This window comes from Scyliorhinus canicula, chromosome 13 (genome assembly GCF_902713615.1).
Source record: "Scyliorhinus canicula chromosome 13, sScyCan1.1, whole genome shotgun sequence".
Classification (NCBI taxonomy): Eukaryota; Metazoa; Chordata; class Chondrichthyes; order Carcharhiniformes; family Scyliorhinidae; genus Scyliorhinus; species Scyliorhinus canicula.
The window spans coordinates 115,759,145-115,779,386 of NC_052158.1; the positions used below are offsets into that span (position 1 = coordinate 115,759,145).

Consider the following 20,242-nt stretch of genomic DNA (forward strand, 5'->3'; position numbering starts at 1 on the left):
ATGATGAAAGGCAAATGCAGTAAGGTAACATGCCACTATACACAGGTCTTTGGCTCCCTGGTCCACACTGCCCGCGATCCTGCTGCCACTCCCTGCGCAAACTCCCTGTTGGCGGTGTTCATGTGTTCCTGAGCTGGTCACATGGTCCATGAGGCTCACCCCCTTCGAGGCTGCGCTACCACAAGGGGAGATATTCTTGGTTTCCTGGTGAAAATTTCTCCATCAAACAATCTACATTACAAAAACAGACAATTTGCTCACTATCACATTTCTGTTTGTGGGGGTTAGCTGGGCGAAAAAAGTGAAGGCTGTGTTTCCTACATTACAACAGTGACTGCAATTCAAAAACACTTCACTGGCTGTAAAGAGCTATGAGACGTGGTCACAAAAGGTGCTACATTAACGCAAGTTTGTCTTCCTGGCTTTTGGCATTGTGTACATCTTCTGCCTTTGAAACCACTCAGCACAATGTGGCTACTGTAATTTATCGCCTTTAGCTAAGTTATCTTTTCTTTTTTGTTATTCCACAAAATTCCCATGATGTAAATTTACAATTGGACTGCTAAGTAAAGATTTGTGAGCTTGTTTCCAGGGATGGGATATTCAGTTGCAGAAGCTGGGGTTGTCCTTTTTAGAGAGGAGATTCAGAAGGCAAAGGGTGAAGATGTTCAAAATCATGAGGGGTCTAGGCAGAGTAGGTAGAGCAATTATCTCCATTGGCAGAAGATTCAAGAACCAGAGGACACAGCTTTTAAATTGATTAGCAAAAATAATAATGGTGACATGAGGATAAGTGGTTTAAGACAGCAAGTTGCAGATTCAATCACGGCTTTCAAAGGGTTTTGGATAAGTACCCAAGGGAAAATATTTGCAAGGCTATCGGAAAAGGGCAGGGGAGCATTATTATCTAAATTGCTCCAGCAGAGATTCCGCATGGCACAATCGGTCTGTTTTGTAACCATTCTGTGATTCCTCTACTGTATTGTGACTGCCTAGCATTCCTGCATTGTATTCTTCTCCTTCATTAATACAGAAGAGTTCCAAATTTCTAGAGAAAAAAAAACAGCAGTTCTGAAACCAATGGCACAAAATCGTGTGTCATTTTAAGTGGACGAAAGAAAATGCTTGCAGAAAGCCTCCAGCAAGATGCTTTAAACACCAGCGAAAAAAGCATTAAGGATCGAATTAACAGCCACCGATTTAAACTACTTACACTTAGCTTATCAAATTTGGCAACCATTGACACCTAGCTGTCAATGAAACTTAAAAGGAGTGAATTTCCTACATCTCAAACAAGAAATGATATTGACATTTAAGTGAAGTCATTACTGGCTGTTCAAGGAAGGAGCTCTCTGTGTCCATCACCTGCCATGATTTGCAATGTGGTGGAGGCTTATTATATGAATTCTTCACCCAAATGCCTATTAATTTATGCCTCATTCATACACAGGAAAATCTATCCTATTACATCCTGGTCACCTTCTAAAAGCCTCAAAAGAATAACTGGTACAGTGAATGCATTCATCTGATGAAGAAACATTTTTCGAACAGCAAACAGAATAGACAAAGCAATAATTAAAAGGCATAACTGTAAGGCACCCAGAATGATATACAGAAACAAAATGACTTTGCATGGAATATTTGCATGTCCCAGATTCTTAATATTTCTTATTCTTGCATTATGAAACATTGCTGGAGATGTTGAGTCGCTGTCGGTTACAGGGGCTGAAGAAGGATCACCCAGTGTTGTAAAGCTCATGGTCTCAGTAGGAGTGTTTTTCCTGATGACGGGGGTAGAATCTATAGCTCTATGAATGGATTCATCGGTCACATTCCACGCCTGCAATGTGACTGATTGTGCAGTACACCCAGAGCAATGTTGTTCTGTTAGGTTCTTCGTTGTTTGAAGGTGAGCCTCCAATTTTGCGGTAATATTGGTCAGTGAGGCTGAATCCGTTGTGAGCTGTGTTGTTTTGGTGGTTGGGTTTGTTGACAGGATGGGATGCACGGAAAAATTGCAGCTCAGTTGGCTATCATTCAGTGTTTGAATAGGCAGGCCATAAAAAACTACTGGAGTTACACAAATTATTTCATCAAGCTTAGTTATAATCTGCTGGTTTTCCAGAATCCAGTGTTTCAAATAAGAAATCCAACAGTCGCAGTTCCAACTATTATTGTGCAAATGAACTGTCTCTAAATTTGGTAAGAAATCGAACAGTCCTTGTGGAACATTTTGCAACCTGTTCTTCTGTAATTGAATGGTGTCCAGGTTAGTCAAGTTATTGAAAATGTTTCCAGCAAGAGAGTGAAGTTGGTTGGAAAACAACGAGAGGTACTTCAGTTTCCAAAGGTTACTAAATATGTCCTCACTTAAAACAGAAAGTTGGTTTTCCCCAAGATAAAGCTTTTGAAGGTTATTAAGTCCACTAAATGTATTCTTTGAGAGGAAGGAAATTTTGTTTCGGTGCAAGGCCAACCATTTTAAATTTGTCAAATTATTGAACACATTATCTGGAAGAGTGACAAGCTGATTATCAAATAAAAATAATTTCTCCAGATTCGTCATTTTACCAAATGTGCTGTCTGAAAGTTGCACTAGTTCATTAGAATAAATTGACAATATCTTCAGGTAAGGTAAGTTATGAAAAATTCTTGGTGGCAGTTTAACTAATCTGTTTTGGGATATGGATAATTTATTCAGGTTCTGCAATTGAGAAAAGGCATCACTAGATATATGTACAATATCATTACTATAAAGTAAAAGCTCAGTAAGATTTAATAGTTTATCAAAGAGGCTTGAAGGAATATCAGTAAGTCTATTTTCATATAGTCTAAGAATTTGAAGATTACTTAGCTTGTCAAATATGTTTTCTGGAAGAGCACGGAGTACGTTCCCCCCTAAATGCAATTTAGTAAGACAACCAAGATGGTCAAAAATGCCATTTGGAAGGGTTTGTAGTTTGTTTCGATATAAATAAAGTTCATTAAGTTTTGAAAGATTATCAAATAGACCTGGGTCTATTTTGATAAGGTTGCTCGTAATTAAATAAAATTGTTTAAGATTAACCAGTTTGTCAAGAACTCCAGAAGGCAGTACTTCCAATGAACTATTTGCTAACATAAGTGAAAAAAGATGGTAAAGATTATTGAAAGCTCCTTCAGAGACAGAAGTCAGGAGACTGCCTTTCAGCACAAGCTGTTTCAAAAATCTATGGCCTGCAAAGCTGTTCTTTTCTAGCCTGGTTATCTTTGTGTTTACAATATTTAGCACAGATAGCTTTGTCGGCAACATTGTAGGTACTTCTGTGAGTATTTTTCCCCTTCCATTTCCACATTCAGCGACAGTAGTGGAGCAATGACATTCCTCAGGACAGCTGAAACATTGGCTGATTATCTGCAAACTCACAAAGATATACAGGTACTGTGCTGTCATCATTTCACCTGCAGATAGAATGGACATGATAATGTTCCAGTAAGAATGCCTCAGTAAAGATCAAATTGTATTTCAAAAGTTGAGAATTCTTCAGTACATTTTTGTTGTTACACGGATAGAGTAATGACATCAGCTTACTGCACTTATGCAGAATTGTAACAAGTCAAACGCTAAATTCGAACATTTTCAGGTAAGGAATTAAAGAGGTTAAATATCATCAAATTGAAAAGATTAATGCATAATGAGTGAAAAAACAATAAACTTAAGTCAATCTAAATCTGGAACCATAAAAATTGCGATTGCCACAAAATACGCCTTCCACAAATATGAAATAAATGTTTTTCTTAATGGTCCTAACAAAATATTTCTACTACTGATAAGGATTATTTGCAAATTGTGATCTAAGTGGAGAATAGACATCAAAGGAATGAAAGTCCACTTGGTAGAAGGTGTTCCCCTCAATGGGGCTAATTGATAGTAAACACCCATTTCCATATAGTTAGGCCTGGATAGGTGTAGTTTGGCTAACCCATGATCAACACGTCCATTGGATCATTTCTCTTTGAGTGTGGCATAGATTTGTCAATATTGGCTCCAGTTTTTGAAACTATACCAACTTTTGAAGCGTTCAACTTAGTGCAATGCTTCTCCTCCAGTAGAATAAAGGATAATTCCTCCCACACACATTCTCAGTACAGAATTGCATAATTTCCATTAAAAAAAAATCATCTAATTTAGATTTTGGTATTGATGATGAATTCTGGCCATTTTGTTGAACCTTATTTTATATTCGTCACAATGGGCCAGTTGGATAAACGTTGTATCTGCTTTGGAACTGAGTTCCACGGATAGGACAGATGAAGCTAGGTTCAGGTCACATTTGTACTGATTACCTGATCGCAAACAAGGTAGTGGAAGGGACACAATGATTGGTGCTCGTGCTACTATGTTTGTGACAGGGGGAACTCGCTAGTCTTCCCAAACTCCAAAAGCAATCAACTAAAAATTCTAGTGTTCTGGTCCAATAATACAATCACACCACCCTACGCTGAATTGCTGGAATTCACGGAGAACACGAACCAGGCTTTTTCCATGTGTTAAAGGGAATGAGAACATAAGGTTTGAAAATGCACAACAACATAACAAGCACCTGAGAGGTTGGTCTCTTTATTTATTATAACTGGTTGTACCAGAATAATTAAGATGTATTTTTCTTTCCAATAATAATTAGTTTGCTTTATTTTTATTTTCATTTTCTGTGTGCTTTTTTTATATTCAGAATTCCACCATTTATAACTTATCATTTCTACAGAATTTATTTCCTAAACCAATTGCAATCTATCCACCCTACCTTATTGCAGTTATTTAATTTGTGTCGATCACTTCAATATCAATCTCCTCTATACTGCTTGCACGGACACCATTGCATTTTCTGTCACATTACCAATGAATAAATTTGACTTTCTTACCTTCACTGAAGATGGGTCCAGTTCACAGAAGAGTAGATCTGTTTAATAAATGATTGTTCTTAAACACGCAGCATAAGGCAATTCAAGACAATGACTCCATGATTTTCAAAAGGATGTGTGACTTTAGTATTCACATGATAAAGAAATGGACAGGAAGTCCTTCTGTCACATCCCACAAATGGCATGAATTTGATCTGCACAGTATGACAGATAAACAATATTGAGGGTTTGTTTAAGAACTTACACATGTTTGGGGGAGGGGTTGCTGTGGATTTATTGGGTGCAATTCTCCCAACGGGAGTCTAAGGGCCGACGCCGGAAACACTCCGGTATCGGAGCCCGCTCCCAGTCCCTTATTCTCCCGCCCCGGGGGGGCTAGGAGCGGCGTTGCGTCATTTACATGCTCCGAACCTTGGCGCTGCGTAAAAGCGGAGCCGCGTAAATGACGCGACCGGCACTGCGTAAATGACGTCGCCCGCGCATTCGCGGGTTGACCGACGCCAACCTGCGCATGCGCGGTTGCCGTCCTCCCAGAGGCCGCCCTGCAAGAAGATTGCGGATGGACCTATGGACCTTGCGGTGCAACGGAAGAAAGGAGATCCTCCTTCAGAGAGTCCGGCCCGCCGATCGGTGGCCGCGGGCCAGACCCCATTAGAGGCCCCCCCCCCCCCCCCCCCGGTGCAGGTACCCCCCACAGGCCGCCCCCCCCCCCCAGTGTTCCCGTGCAGTTCCCACCGGCAGTGACCAGGTGTGGACGGCGCTGGCGGGAACCTGTCCTGTTGGGCCGGCCGCTGTTGCAAACAGTGAGCGGTGATTGTCCCAGCGGCAAGCCGTGATTCTCGCCGCGCTGGAATCCACACGAGCGGGAAATTGAATCCTCCCAGAAATCGGCAATGTCTGATATCAAGCGGGGAAAGCAGTGCGACCCCGTCGTCACCAATGACGGGAATTTTCACTGTATTGTGCGGCACTTAGTGCAAAGATTGAGCAGGCATGGGTTTCATGATGATGGCTGCCAACGCCAAGAAGCATGCTTCCCTCAAATGCAACAATGTCACTGTGCAGTGGAGGCCCACCACGATGTCCTCTACCCACGTTCTGGGCAAAGACCACTGAACAAAGCCACCAATCCAGCATGGGAGGTGGTGGCAGTGGTGGTCAGCACCAATGTCCTCCAAAAAGGGATAGTCAGCCAGTGCCTCCTCCATAATAATAATAATCTTTTATTGTCACAAGTAGGCTTCAATGAAGTTTCTGTAAAAAGCCCCTAGTTGGCACATTCTGGCACCTGTTCAGGTACACATAGGGAGAATTCAGAATTCTCAGCCAGTACGGGAATTCAACCTGCGCTGCTGGCCTTGATCTGCATTACAAGCCAGCTGTCTAGCCCACTGAGCTAATACAGCCCTCCGTCAGGGGAACTCCCTCTTTGCATCATTCTCAACTTGCACACTCAGCCCCATCACACTTCCAAAGGGATTTCACTTAATGCAGGCCCAAGGGACACCACCACACCCACACATACATTCATCTCCACGCTGTCATCCGAGGTCAGAATCGAACCCTGGTCCCTGCTGCTGTGAGGCAACAGTGCAAGCCACTGAGCCACCTTGCCGTCAGATGAGGAGCATGTAGACTAGTCATGCCTTATGCATAGACAAGCTTGCAAACATCAGTAAGGGATGTCTGCTGCACTCCTCAGATTGCAAGGCATGATGGAGGAGCCCTTCAGACCAAGGTGATAGCACCCACCTGCCAATGTGCCAAGGTCAGCAATGGTAGGGTAGTGGCTGTCCTGGAGGCCTTGGTATTTGATATCTGTCCTGCATTTCGGCAGGAACAGCAATCCATCGCTGAGGCACTTGCTGGCGATTATCAGTGTCAACGCCAGAGGGAGTGGGCATCTCAAGCTCACTCTAGCTGACCATCCCTCTCAAGGAAGCAGTCAGGCCCCTCGTGCTTCCTTCTGGTGCTTGATGGTCTCATTCTGCTGCAGGATGGTCTTCTAGAGGGGGAGTATGGCCCTCGATATCGTCCACCGGACTATTATTCTGTATAAGGGCAGAGCACATGGAGTCCATGTCAGTGGGGTGGATGTGCAGATGGACCGCCTGTGGGCAAACACTTGAGCTGCAGCTTTGGCCAGGAGAGGTCGAGGAATTAGCCAAATGTTTCACAGCACATCATCCTTGAAGCAGAGCCTCTGCCGGGATGGGGTTGATGGTGATGGTTTTGGGGGGAGAACCGCAAAGCTTACCGGAAATCCAACATTATTGCTAGCTCTAGAGGACTGAATTGACATTTTTGGCAGCATTTTCCCTGCAGGCTTCTGAATGCTGACATTGGGAAACTGCGTTAGCGACTGATGGATTCAGAACACCGTGACTCTTAGCTCCGCAACCCTTCTTTTTTTGAATAAATTTAGAGTACCCAATTATTTATTTTTTCCAATTAAGGGGCAATTTTGTGTGGCCAATCCACCTAACCTGCACATCTTTGGGTTGTGGGGGTGAAACCCACGCAGACACGGGGAGAATATGTAAACCCCACACGGACAGTGACCCAGGGCCGGGTTTTGAACCCGGGTCCTCAGCGCCGCAGTTCCAGTGTTAACCACTACGTCGCATGCCGCCCTGCTCCGCAACCCTTCTGACACCCGCCCACGACCCACCCGTGAGTTGTGACCGCACTTTGAAAAATGCTGTCTAGAGGAAGCCCACCATGGTCATCACAGACAACAGGACAGCAGTCAGCAGACTGCCTCCACCTCCACTGGGGATGCATCAAGACGTCGTGGTAAGGGAAGTAAGGTGAAGAAGTTGTAGTTGCACAATGTGGGCATAGGTGTTAGCCATTTGTACATACTCCATTGGGAGTCTAGGGCCTTCGTGCAATATTTTCCAGTTGCCCACCAAGCACACTCACTTTCTTTAAATTCAATAATCCCAAGCCAATCAAGGAATTGCACTTAAGATCATGGGTGAGCCCCCAATTTTATTACAATCCCAGACCAGACCCCAATTGTGGCTAGGATACAGGACTGAAACCCCAAATTTTATTTTGGAGGACTGTGTGGAAAGAATACTTCACTCCAGGAGTGATTTCATGAAGAAATAGAGATTTGGCATCACAAAATAAAACTTTATAAACACAATAGTAACATCTTTAACCTCACACCCGAAAATAATTTACAATGACCCCTTAAACAATACTACTAAATACACTAAATACAATACCCTTAATTACTATGTCTATTCCCAATTAAACAACAAGCAAGGAAAAACTTACATCTCCTATTCCATCTACATTCCAAGTGCACAGAGTAATACTTGCTTTCCAGAATCGATTTGGCTCCTGTTAGAACATCTACACACTCTGGCTGGATGTATTTTTTAAAAACTGTTTCAACTTCCCCCTTGTCCTCTGAGAAGCCGGCACTGCTTTACATACTATTAATCTTTTTAATATCCAACTGTGAGAGAAAACTGCCTTACTTGTGGACTCAGTGTTAGCCAAGTCAGATCTCAAAGAACAATATAGCACAGGAACAGGCCCTTCGGCCCTCCAAGCCTGTACCGGTCACGATACCACTCTTGGCCAAACCCTAAAGAACAAAGAATATTACAGGACGGAACAGGACTCAGAAGCTTTCTCAAAATGTCTCAATGCCTTAGCTCCACCCAGCAATTACATAATTTTCCCAAGCTGAAAAAACATTACATTACTCTGCTCAATTTCGCCTCTGGCTCCTAAAAGTGTTCTGGTCCCGCAAAACAAGATTATTTTAAAAGCATGCCTTTTGCAGTCAAACACACTCTAACTCAGACTTATTACCCTTAAATTGCCAAATGTTTAAAATCCAATATACCTAAAATCCTGCATTCATCACAGTATCATTTAACACTTTACTGAATTTGCAGTGTTCAGCGGTTTCAGCCTATCTACAAACTGTGCAATCAATTCACCTTCTTGGTTGCGTGATGGAACTCACCCTGGTCCGGAAGCTGAACACATGCAGGAAATCTTTTGGAACTACCTGATGGTCCTCTTGTGGCCAGATTGCCTAGTTTTGGTGTCAAAATAATTAACATAATGGTTCTGTGCAAATTGAACTTTGAACTACCATGTACAAGTTTTTAATGTGGTCCACTGCAATAATTGCCCTCCAATCTGTTCTATGATGGCATGTTACAAAAAATACCAAATATTATCTGAATGTTCTTGCCTCAAGGGTGTAACAGAGTAATAATAACATTGAGGAACATTTTTGATGTGAAGAACAAGTATCTATATAAATGTGGATACATATACGTTAGTAGTTCTGAAGCCACTGAATTTGTCCCACATTAGGTCCCATCAGAGCAACCTGAAAGACCGCATTCACCTGGCTCTTCCGTCAATCATCGTCGGTTTGTTGCAGTGCTTTATAAATTATGTAGCCTTCGGCAAAGAGTACTGCTGCCCACTGCACAATTTTCCAAGTAGCAGGATACAATCTTTCAACTTCATGATTGTGTTCAAAAGGAGGAAAGAACTGCAGACATTACACCAACCAAACAGGCAATGAGGAAATTAAGCAAAGTTCTGACTATGCAAAACTTGGAAACGTAATCTCTCCCTCCCCCCTCCCGCGCCCCTGCTGGATTGTGCGGGCTGCTTGGTGGCACAGTGGTTAACACTGTTGCCTCATAGTCCCAAGGACCCGGCTTCAATGCAGGCCTTCAGTGACTGTCTGTGTGGTGTTTGCACGGTCTCCCATGTCTGCATGGGGTTACCTCCGGGAGCTCGGGCTTTGTCCCATCGTCCAAAGATGTGCAGGTCAGGTGGATTGGCCACGCTAAAATTTCCCGTTAGTGTCCACAGATGTGCAGGTTAGGTGGGATTGCAGGCTAGGCCGTGTGAGTGGGCCAAGGTAGGGTGATCTTTCAGAGGGTCGGTGCTAATTCGATGGGCCAAATGCAGTACAGGAATTTTTTAAAAAATAATTTAGAGTAATCAATTATTTTTTTTTCCAATTAAGGGGCAATTTAGTGTGGCCAATCCACCTAACCTGTTAACCTTTGGGTTGTGGGGGTGAAACGTACACAGGCGCAGGGAAAATGTGCAAACTCCACACGGACAGTGACCCGGGTCCTCAGCACCGTAGGCAGCAGTGCTAACCACTGGGCCACTGTGCCGCCCTCAAACTGTAGGAATTCTATGAATGAGCAAAAGTTTATTTTATTTACATTTCTATAGCACCTTTAACAGAAGATTGTCAAGGCAATTGACAGAGGGCATCAGGAAAAAAATGGATGCCAGACCAAGCAGACATTTGGAGGACGGACAAAATCCCTGGTCAAAAGAGGTAAGTTTTAAGGTGGATATTGAAGGAGAGGAATTGGAGTGGCAGAGGGGTTAACAGAATGGCAGTCAATGGTATGGATGGAGGGAGGAATGATTCATATGAAGGCCAGAAAAAGAAGTGATTTTGGAATGGGTTGCTGGACTAGAAGCTACTGAGAAAAGGTCTGGTAAGTGTCATGTGAGTGTCCCTTTAAGAAAGTTTTTTGTGTTATCACATGGCTTCAGTTATGTCATCTTGTGGGTGGAGCTGAGAGGGGGTTTCACTTTTATGGACAACAGAAGAAGTGTTGTTTCCCTGTCTTTCTATGTTTTCATTTTAAAAGCTGTTCCAGTAAAACACTTTGGGTGTGGCTAACTGCCTTGGTAACTTTAAAGATAATAGTTTGCTTTCCGGAAGGAATTTGAATCCGCTGGTTGATACAGGATCAGAATCTCAGGGCAAGGGCCAGTCCCATTCAAGTGAGACTGCAGTGTGCTGGGCCACGCCCTTGAAATGGGGGTTGGTTTATTGGATTTTGTTATTGAATTGGGACAGCTAAGGGGGAATTCATTGGATGTTATATACATAGATTACTGTAGCTGTGTGGTGTCTTTATGTTTGAAATTGATAAAAAAATCTTGCTGTGTTTATAGATATATATGTGATCATTACATTCTTAGAATAAATCTTGTTTTGATTAAAGTGTCCAGGAAGTCCGATGATCACACCGGCAGCAAAGGCTTTTAGCCAAATTCAACATAGAAGTTACAGGTCAGGTGAAAGTCATAATACAGTTTGGAATTTCTAAGCCCTGGTCCACAACATAAGGCAAATGAGAAGATTTAAGCACAAGGATAAGGATTTAAATTTGAGAGATTTGGTGGATCAGAAGCTACAGTGGACCAACCATGGCTAACTTAAAGATACTATTAGATTTAATGAACAGGCTAATGGTGCTTGGCAAAGATAAATGTGATAAGTGATATTTTATTCCTAATGAAACTTGTAACATACTGTAACATCTTTTCACAAAAATGCTGTCAGAACATGGAAATCTGCTCAGCAGCAGGCATTTTTATCCTGAAAAGACCATAATTGCTAACTAAACCAAGGAATGAAATCCACCTCTACAAATACCCGACCATTCCTTAATGTGAAAAAAAATGCACTCAAGGTAGTTTTTTTAGAACAGTTTGTCAAGGAACCAAGGAGCAGGACACTTTAGGTCTGGTATGTAAAAAACATCTAGATGTGAAGAACAAGAATCTATATATAAATGTAAATCCACTTGATTTGGTAGTTTTGATGACATTGATTTAAAAAATATTGTTTCACAGGATATGGCTATCGCTGGCTTGACCAATATTTGTTTCCCATCCCTATCCACCCCTGAGAAGGCGGTGCTCAGCTGCCTTCTTGAGCTGCTGAAGTCCATGTGCTATAGGTGCACCTATAGTGCTGTTAGGAAGGGAGCTCTGGTGAGATAATTCCAAGTCAGGATGGTGTGTGACTAGGGAGGCGAATTTGCAAGTGATTGTGTTCCCAAGCATCTGCTGCATTTGTTCTGCTAGGTAGAGGTCCTAGGTTTGGAAGGTGATGTCGAAGAAGCCTTGGTGAGTTGCTGCAGTGTGTCTTTTTTTTAATTTAGAGTACCCAATTCATTTTTTCCAATTAAGGGGCAATTTAGCGTGGCCAATCCGCCTAGCCTGCACATCTTTTGGGTTGTGGAGGCGAAACCCACGCAAACACGGGGAGAATGTGCAAATTCCATTCGGACAGTGACCCAGAGCCAGGATCGAAACTGAGACCTTGGCGCCACCATGCTGCCCGCTGCAGTATATCTTGTAGATGGTAGTGAAGGGAGTGAATATTAAAGTTGTGGATTGGGTGCCCAGATTTCTCCCACATGTACTCCCATTATGAAAAGCTTAAAGACTGCAATCACTTGCTCTTCTACCTCCATCTGCCAAACGCAGCTTCCAGTTGGGTAGCCTTCAGCAAATGAGGCAAGGTTAATTATGATGAATATATTGTCTTAGGCAGAGTATTAGGAGAAAATGTTGATTTGTTTAAATGATTTGTTTAACTTAATCCCCCCGCACAATAAACATAATCTGAAGCTACAGTCACAGATTTGTAAAATGTTTATTCTTTTGTAATAAACTATAAGCAGAATTTACAAGATTGAGGTCATAGAATAGCATGACACAAGCATGCTGTAGGTAAATTAAATGAATGTTACGTATTTACACCATACATAAATTAAATCTACTACCAAATATTTTATACAATACAATTAAGAATTAAATCAAAATAAATAGAATAAATTACAAGTAGAAAATGTCATCTTATATACAAAATGTTGTAATACTTTAAAATGTTACTTTAAAGATGTGAAGCAAATTCGGGAAGCTAGAACATTTTATTTGGTTAAATATTTTTGAGCATCATTTGTAAATTGTATGGGATAGATTTGAAGGCATTAAAAAAAAACTACAGTCCTGCAACTGACATATTCTAAAATGAAACTCCCTGAGGAATAAAGGTTTATTTAAACATATAAAATTACCAAAACATTGTTTATTCAAAATTAAAATATAATTGATATTTTTCATTGTTTGCAAAATGCTTGCAAAATCAGATTCTCAGCAGTCTTGCTTTCATTGTCCTCTAAATAAACAATTTCAATAGTTAACTGCTAACCTAGTGTACAGTAGCTGTTGTTCTTATTCAAATACATACATTGTCAAAAAATATAGCATTCCAAAATTCCAACATAAAAGATTTTAAAAATTCTGGAACACAACAGATTCCATCTGGATGAAGCATGCAAAACTTCTTATTGCTTCTAAAAAATCTTAAAATCACTTCAAACTAATGGAAGAAGTACACAAATTCTGCTCAACCTTTTTAGATGCCCTGCAGCAGAAAAGTGATTAAGAAACAGAATAAAAGGGTGGCATGGTGGTGCAGTGATTAGCACTGCTGCCTCATTGTGCCAAGGACCCGGGTTCGATCCGGGCCCCGGGTCACTGTCCGTGTGGATTTTGCACATCCTCCCCATGTCTGCGTGGGTCTTACCCCACAACCCAAAGATGCACAGGGTAGGTGGATTGGCCACGCTAAATTGCCCATTAATTGGAAAAAAAATAACTGGGTACTTTAGATTTATATAAAAATATAAGAAACAAAATAAAGACAGCAAATGACTGGTATTTTAGTTTTTTTTTTAATGGTTGAATATATATTCTATATAAAAATATCCAGTTCTAGGACCAGTAGTTTTAAATATTCAAGGGTTATCAGCTTGTTGTTTATCGACTTTTGTCTCAAAAGCATTGAAATAATTTCATTTTCTGCAAATTCTTAATGAATATGGAGTGTTGCAACTTAAACTTACAACTACATTACTGATGTAGTGATATAGGAAAAAAGAAGTTCATTGGTTTCCATTTAGCAATAGTTATTTCTCAGTTAACAGAGAACGAGTAAGGTACGTTATGAAATCATGAAAAATCAGAAGGGCGCTTGCCACTTTCAAGGATTTTCCAACAAGATTTCCTTAGTTTTCTTTTATTGTAGATTCGGTACTGCATTAGTTTTAGCTCTTAAACATAGAAAACATTTTTAAAATGTGATTCTGAGTGGTGTTAAAGCTGCTCAATCGCTGAAAATTAGATCTGAAAAATATGCTAAACAAAAATTGTTACTGGCAGAAAATACTGTTACAGTAATTTCTGACAAGATTTAGGAATTTGTAGCACCTTCTATTTATACAGCATCTTTAACATATTAAAACACCCCAAGGTCCTATACAGGAGTTTTGCCAAATTAAATCTGACAGATTCAAACTAGGTCAGATGAACAAAACTGGGTTCAAGAGGTGTATTTTAAGGAATGCCTGAAAGGAGAAAAGAGAGGTAGGTATGGTGGAGAGTTTTAAGAGGGATTTCCAGAGTCTATAGCCTCAGTCTGTAGCCTAAATAATAATGTATATTATTATCGGGCTGATGGTTGTTAGTTTAATGGAAAACTGTTCTGGATTGATTCTGAGCAAATGCATGGCATCATCTTCTGCTGCAGTAAACGGAACTATTACAGGATGTTCACACCAACACATAACTTAAAGTGACCCCCGATGGAAACATCTCAGAGACTGAGCCTATATTCTCTAATAGGTATATACATATGTGGTTGAGGTGGCTATTTTGCATAGAAAATACTTCCCACAGACTTTCCTTACTCTTATTTCACAAAAAAAATCAATGGATTACAAATTCGACCAAAATCTTTTACATGCATGCAGTGTGAGAGTATACTTTTATGAAATTAAATACACTTGATGTAAAAATAAATGGCATCAAGTCAAAGTTTGAAATTATAGATAAACAAGTGGATGTTTTACAACACAAGCATATAAGGCACACTCACGCAGATATATAGGGCGGGATTCTCCGCTGGCATGATTCTTCGTTTTGCCGGCGCCCGGGGGTTTCCCGACGGCGTGGGACTGCCCCACAATGGGAAACCCTATTGACCGGCCGGCGTAACGGAGAATCCCACCGACGGGTCGGGGCAGAAAAGTGGCGTGGCGATGTGGAGAATCCAGCCCATATTCTTTGGAAATCTCAGAATATCCATAAGCACAATTGAAAACTGACAAAAGTAGGCAGAGAAATCTCCCATTGTGGAGGATGCTGGAGGAGGGAATCAAAGACCGAATCTACATATGAGCAACCTATATTTGTTCTTTCATACATCATGAATAATTCTCAAAACAGTTCCATGTGAAACAGCTGAAGCAGCACTTCTGCCCTGCACTTATTGCAAAACGGAGTACAAAACTGATGATCAACCATTTAAAAAAAGTTAAGGCTAATCATGTAAATTCTGTAATTCCAAAACAGATGATTTTGAGCTGCATCTATATGTAGCTGGCCAGGCTGAAATATTGCAGAAGAATGCTTTGCTTTTCATCTGCAAATCTGAACAAAATGACTTTATCATGCCTAACCATGCCTTTACCAGTGATTGGTATTAGGGAACAGAAATTGATTTGAATAATAACGAACACTCTTGATCTTGTGATAGTAATAAAAGATTGTCCATCTGAAACATGTGCAGTACAATCTATATGGAACACTTGAAAAAGGTGCTATTTCAATTTCTTGCGCCAAATAAAAATCAGAAGTTACTTTTGCCAAGAACCCACAGCACGAATGCTGTAAAATGAGCTATGACTCATCTTTCATTCTCACTCCACAGTATTAATATTTCCCACTTTCTCTGTCTGTTAGCTTTGAGAGTCATTGGACTTGAAACGTTAGCACTTTTCTCTCCCTACAGATGCTGCCAGATCTGCTGAGATTTTCCAGCATTTTCTCTTTCGCTGTAAAATATTACGTTGGTTCCCTTTCAGAAATAATTAATGTTTCCACCAACGTTCCTATTTGCACAAGTTTCGGCATTCTAATTTCACCGTCGACAGTCCCCAACAATTTCACACACTGAACGGGATAATTTAAAAGCAACATCACAATATTCCAAGTCACACTGTCATTTCTACTTTAGATTAAGATAAAAGGCAATTGGAACTTGCGATTTAGTGCTCAATAGTGAAAGAACTTCCACAACAATTAAATTATTGCAAACAGCAGAGGATTGCTGCAAATGTGATTTAACACAATCTTAATTTTGGCTACGTTATGCCACTTATGACCACTAAAAGACAAATTAAATATTTAAGAGTGATTATTGTGAAATAATTCTGGATTCCCTAGAGTTATTACGTAATTGAATTGTATAGAATCTACAGCTTAGAGACAGGTTATTTGGTTGGTATTTTTACACCACGAGCCTCCCCGACTCCTCCCTCTATCGTTTTATTCCTATCTGTCTCATAGCTGCATCAAGCCTTCCCTTGAATGCTTCATGATGTCTGCTTTAACTACCAAAATCTTGCAGTGATATGGAATTTTTAACGTAGTAAAATACCCCAAGTTAGCTCACAGCAAAATAATTAGATAAAAACTGACCCCAAACCAAAGAAAGCCTTTAGAAAAAGTGGCTAAAAGCTTGGTCAAAGGCATAGGTATTAAGAAGTATCACAATAAAGGAGCAAAAGAGATAGAGGTTTAGGGGAGAGAATTCCAGAGAATAGGCTTAGCCAGCTGAAGGCACTGTCGGCAATGGTGGAATGAAGGAAGTTGGAGATGGACAAGATGGAATTAGAGCCTGGGGAACAGGATTTATGGCAGGGCTAAAGACAATAGCCAAATTCACTTCATTTAGCAGTGGGTTCCACGTTCTCAATCCTCTCTGAGAGAAGAAATTTATAATAAAGCATTGATCTTTTCTTTTAAATTTAGAGTGCCCAATTCATTTTTTCCAATAAAGGGGGCAATTTAGCATGGCCAATCTACCTACCCTGCTCATCTTTGGGTTGTGGGGGCAAAACCCACTCAAACACGGGGAGAATGTAAAAACTCCACACTGACAGTGACCTAGAGCCAGGATCGTTCCTGGGACATCGGTTCCATGAAGCAACAGTGCTAAGCACTGTGCCACCGTGCTGCCCTTAGAATTGATCTTTTAATGGTTATTTTTTATTAATGCCTCCTTGTTCCAGGCTCACCCAACAGGTTTCCTCACATCCAAAATTAAAAAATAATTTTAAATACCTCTATTAAATCTCCTTTTTTCCAGAATAAAGAATCCCCAAACCAACTCAATTTCCCCTGACAATTATTTTTTTTCAATTCTAATAAAATCTTTGTCAATCTTTTCTGCACGTATTTCTAACCATCATGTGGTAAAATGCATGAATGCATCATTCATCTCTAAGGGCAGGAGGATACACACATCCAATAAAGCATTCCAAGGAATTATGCCAAATTTTCCAACTTGCATTCTCCTCGCAGAGCTTCACTCACAGGGAGCACAGATTGACAAATTGCATGTGTCCCTTCCTCGATCTTCAGGCCATTAAAATTCATACATGAAAAGTAGTGGGCTCCTTACTAGAAAGACTCTGTATGATACTGCATGATTTATGCTATTGCTTTGTGACATTTTATGCTATATCTTTGCAAAATTGCAGTACAAAACTTGGGGCGCGAATCTCTGGCCGCATTGAGGTCTCGCTTGAGCTCAACACGGCCTGTAAATGCCAGGAAAGCCCTCCAGCGAACCGCTGCGCCTTGCAAGATTCCGGACGCCCATGACCGAACGACGCTCCCGGAAGTAGGTCGTAAACCTATTTACGACCTACCTGCGAGGGATCCACCCACCGCCTGTGATTCACCGGCCTCCCCAGGGAGACTGCAGCCGGGCGCTGAGCACTGCTGGTCCAAACAAACGTGGACCAGGCGGAATGACACCCGGGGGGGTGGGGGGCAACCACCGGAGACCCCAGGATGGTCAAGGTAAGTGCATGGTGGCTCCCTGCCCCTCCCCCGGAACACGGGCACCTTGGTACTGCTGAGTTGGCACCTTGGCACTGCCATCCTGCCAAGCCAGCAGGAGCACTGCCAGGGTGTGAGTGCCAGGGTAAACACTGCCAAGGGCCAGGGGGAGGGCCTTGCCCATAAAATGGGGGTGGAGGAAGGGCTTGAAGGGTGGGAGAGTGCAGGGCAGGTAAGTAGGGTCCTCTGGGGTGTTGGGGGGGGGGGGGGGGGTGATGGGTGGGGGTCCTGGAAGGGAGGGAGTGCTGTATGGGGGTTTGGGGGGGCCTGAAGAGGGGTATCCCAGGGACCCCATAGTGGGCGGTCCTCACTTGGGGAGGGTGGGGTTGTGCCCAGGTGTGTGTGTGTGTGAGTGTGGTGGGGTGGGGTGACATTGCCCATAGGTAGGGGGTATCGGGGACCCACAAGCTCACTTAGAGATCGGGGCACCCTTTCAAAATGGTGGCTGGATCTTGGAGTTCAGCTCCCCAGTGCTAAAAACAATTCTTAAGTGTGGCCTAAGCCGGTGAAAAACTGCCCAGGGCCCAAAAAAGTGACTAAGTGTCATTGAATAGCGGTGGGGAACGCGCCGACAGAGCTGGTGGGAAACTCCCTGAAAAACCCGCCACAAATAAACTTATCAATTTTTGGGGAGAATCGGGCCCTTGATTTGTGTTTGGCTTCAGCCAGCAAAGAACAGTAAGAAATTTTGGCTTTTGCTGCAATTTTGCACATGAAGCAAAACTTATGTTTGTTCAGGAAAAAAATTGGACAGCCCACTATACTGAATTTCAGTCTATAGTAATACAAGAATAGATTTTTTTCTTATTTGCACTTTACTATGTAGAAATTGAATTGGTGTTCAGATTGGTCAGCTGAGCTGCATACGTGCAGTTCACTACATACATTTTCCTTGCCTCAAACAGGCTGTATTACTTTGCTTGCTTGCTGGATTCAAATTGATACCTTTCAACCTGAACACCACAAATTAATAAAAAAATTCTGTTTTGAAAATAGAAAATATTTAATCTATTTTTGCCAAATCACAATTGTTTTAACCATTTTAAAATTGCTTTACCTCCATCTCATTAATTTTAAAAACATGCTTCCCTATAACCTGAAAATGGTTCTTCTCCCCATAACAAATAAAATCAATTTTTGGTTCACAAATTATCCACATATAGTTTATACAATCTCGACTAATCATATTGCCCTTTCTCATCATCTTTATAGTACACCTTGCTGCTAAAATATTAAATTGTTGACTTGAATCAAAGTATTTTCTGTTCAGATATTGTAATTATTTGGCTGGCACTGTTCTCATCAGGTTTCTTTTTTGCTTCTGTGATTGTTTTAGGCTTTGGAGGCCAATCAGGATCCACCAACAGCTCCTGGGCTAAATGCATGTACTTGGCCCTTGGTTTTTGTTTTTCAGAGCAGAAGACAAACGATAAGCACCTCTTGCCTTTTCGGTCAAGGACTTCCTTTAAAAATGCAAAAGAAAAAGTTAAAATTAAGATGCTGATTTAATTAAAAATGTGTTTTAAAAACAAAAAATATTTACAAGTAAAGCTTGCTTTGTGGTAGAAGTCTAAAGGCTTGCCCTAATTTTCATTTCAATTTCCTGCATGCAACATGATTAGCCATGCCACATATTTCCATGTTTTCAAAGTCTATTCCTGTCATCAGTTCTATTTTCTGAAAAGGTCTTCAGTTGGGGCTACGTAACCTTAAGAATACAATCAACCATAAGGGTTTGGTCATCTAAGTGAACCGTCCTTAGTCAAATTAGGGGCATTTAAGAGGACTGTGCCTTGAATATGACACCACGGAAGCAGGACCCTGCTCACATTCATTCCCGATACCTTAGTTGAGACAGGAAATGTACCATAACAATATGTTATAGGTGTTTTCCATTCCGTTTGTTATCCCTCACTATCTAACAATAAGATTATCATCATTAAATCTCTTCGGGATCCAAAATGGCTATTGTATTTGTCCTGCATTTCTTCGTTTTTTTCAGTAGGTGAAACACTTTAATGTGACAAGGCCTGGCATAAATTAAGTTGCTTCATTTTACCGGCAGCAAATAATCATAGAATAATAATTATAATCAAACCTTAAATCAGTGAACATCAGACCCATCCTGAACAAGAAAAATACATCACACTTTCTTTATTGGTTGGCTCACTTGGACCCTTCTGGTCAGCTGTCTGGATTTTTAAGGATGAGTTTCCCCTCACCAGGCCAGATTCTCTTCCCAGATTTAATTGGACTGATTGGCCATCAAATGGCCACATGTCCTGTTGTCTGAGGAATTGGGAGGGTTGCTGCCCGATTGTTGATTCACCCGGATGTCTATCAATTAGATTAGTTACCGCACCTTAGTCCGTGGCTGTGGGTCTTAAGAAAGTATCTTCAATTATGTTCAAATAATTGAGAATATCCTGACAATAAGTGAATTGATTCCCAACATCTCGGTACTCAGTAAACCATGAGCAGTGGTATTCCACACATCACCAATATTGTCTATCCAAACATATGTGGGTACTTTTGTTCAATTCAGTTATCT

At 41.3% G+C, this 20,242-nt stretch overlaps 2 protein-coding genes across 4 annotated transcripts in view; both read right to left on the reverse strand.

The window, feature by feature from the left end:
• Positions 1 to 512: 512 nt before the first annotated feature.
• Positions 513 to 5,054, reverse strand: LOC119975447 (leucine-rich repeat-containing protein 15-like). Its single transcript, XM_038815117.1, has 2 exons — positions 4,903 to 5,054; positions 513 to 3,441 (listed from the first exon to the last, which is right to left on the reverse strand). The coding sequence occupies exon 2, from the start codon at positions 3,434 to 3,436 to the stop codon at positions 1,457 to 1,459; it is 1,980 nt and encodes a 659-aa protein (XP_038671045.1). The 5' UTR covers positions 3,437 to 3,441; positions 4,903 to 5,054; the 3' UTR covers positions 513 to 1,456.
• A 13,441-nt stretch (positions 5,055 to 18,495) lies between these two features.
• LOC119975888 (probable cation-transporting ATPase 13A3) overlaps positions 18,496 to 20,242 on the reverse strand; it is a 186,432-nt gene continuing 184,685 nt past the window's right edge. For all 3 annotated transcript variants that reach the window (XM_038815806.1, XM_038815804.1, XM_038815805.1), the window contains one exon: positions 18,496 to 19,154. In XM_038815806.1, the coding sequence (XP_038671734.1) occupies positions 18,942 to 19,154 (213 nt within the window). In that variant the 3' untranslated portion in view covers positions 18,496 to 18,941. The remainder of the gene's footprint in view (positions 19,155 to 20,242) is intronic.

What these genes read in the sequence shown, in the direction of transcription:
- LOC119975447 (XM_038815117.1), bottom strand. Translation starts at nt 3,436, where the DNA reads ATGATGACAGCACAGTACCTGTATATCTTTGTGAGTTTGCAGATAATC.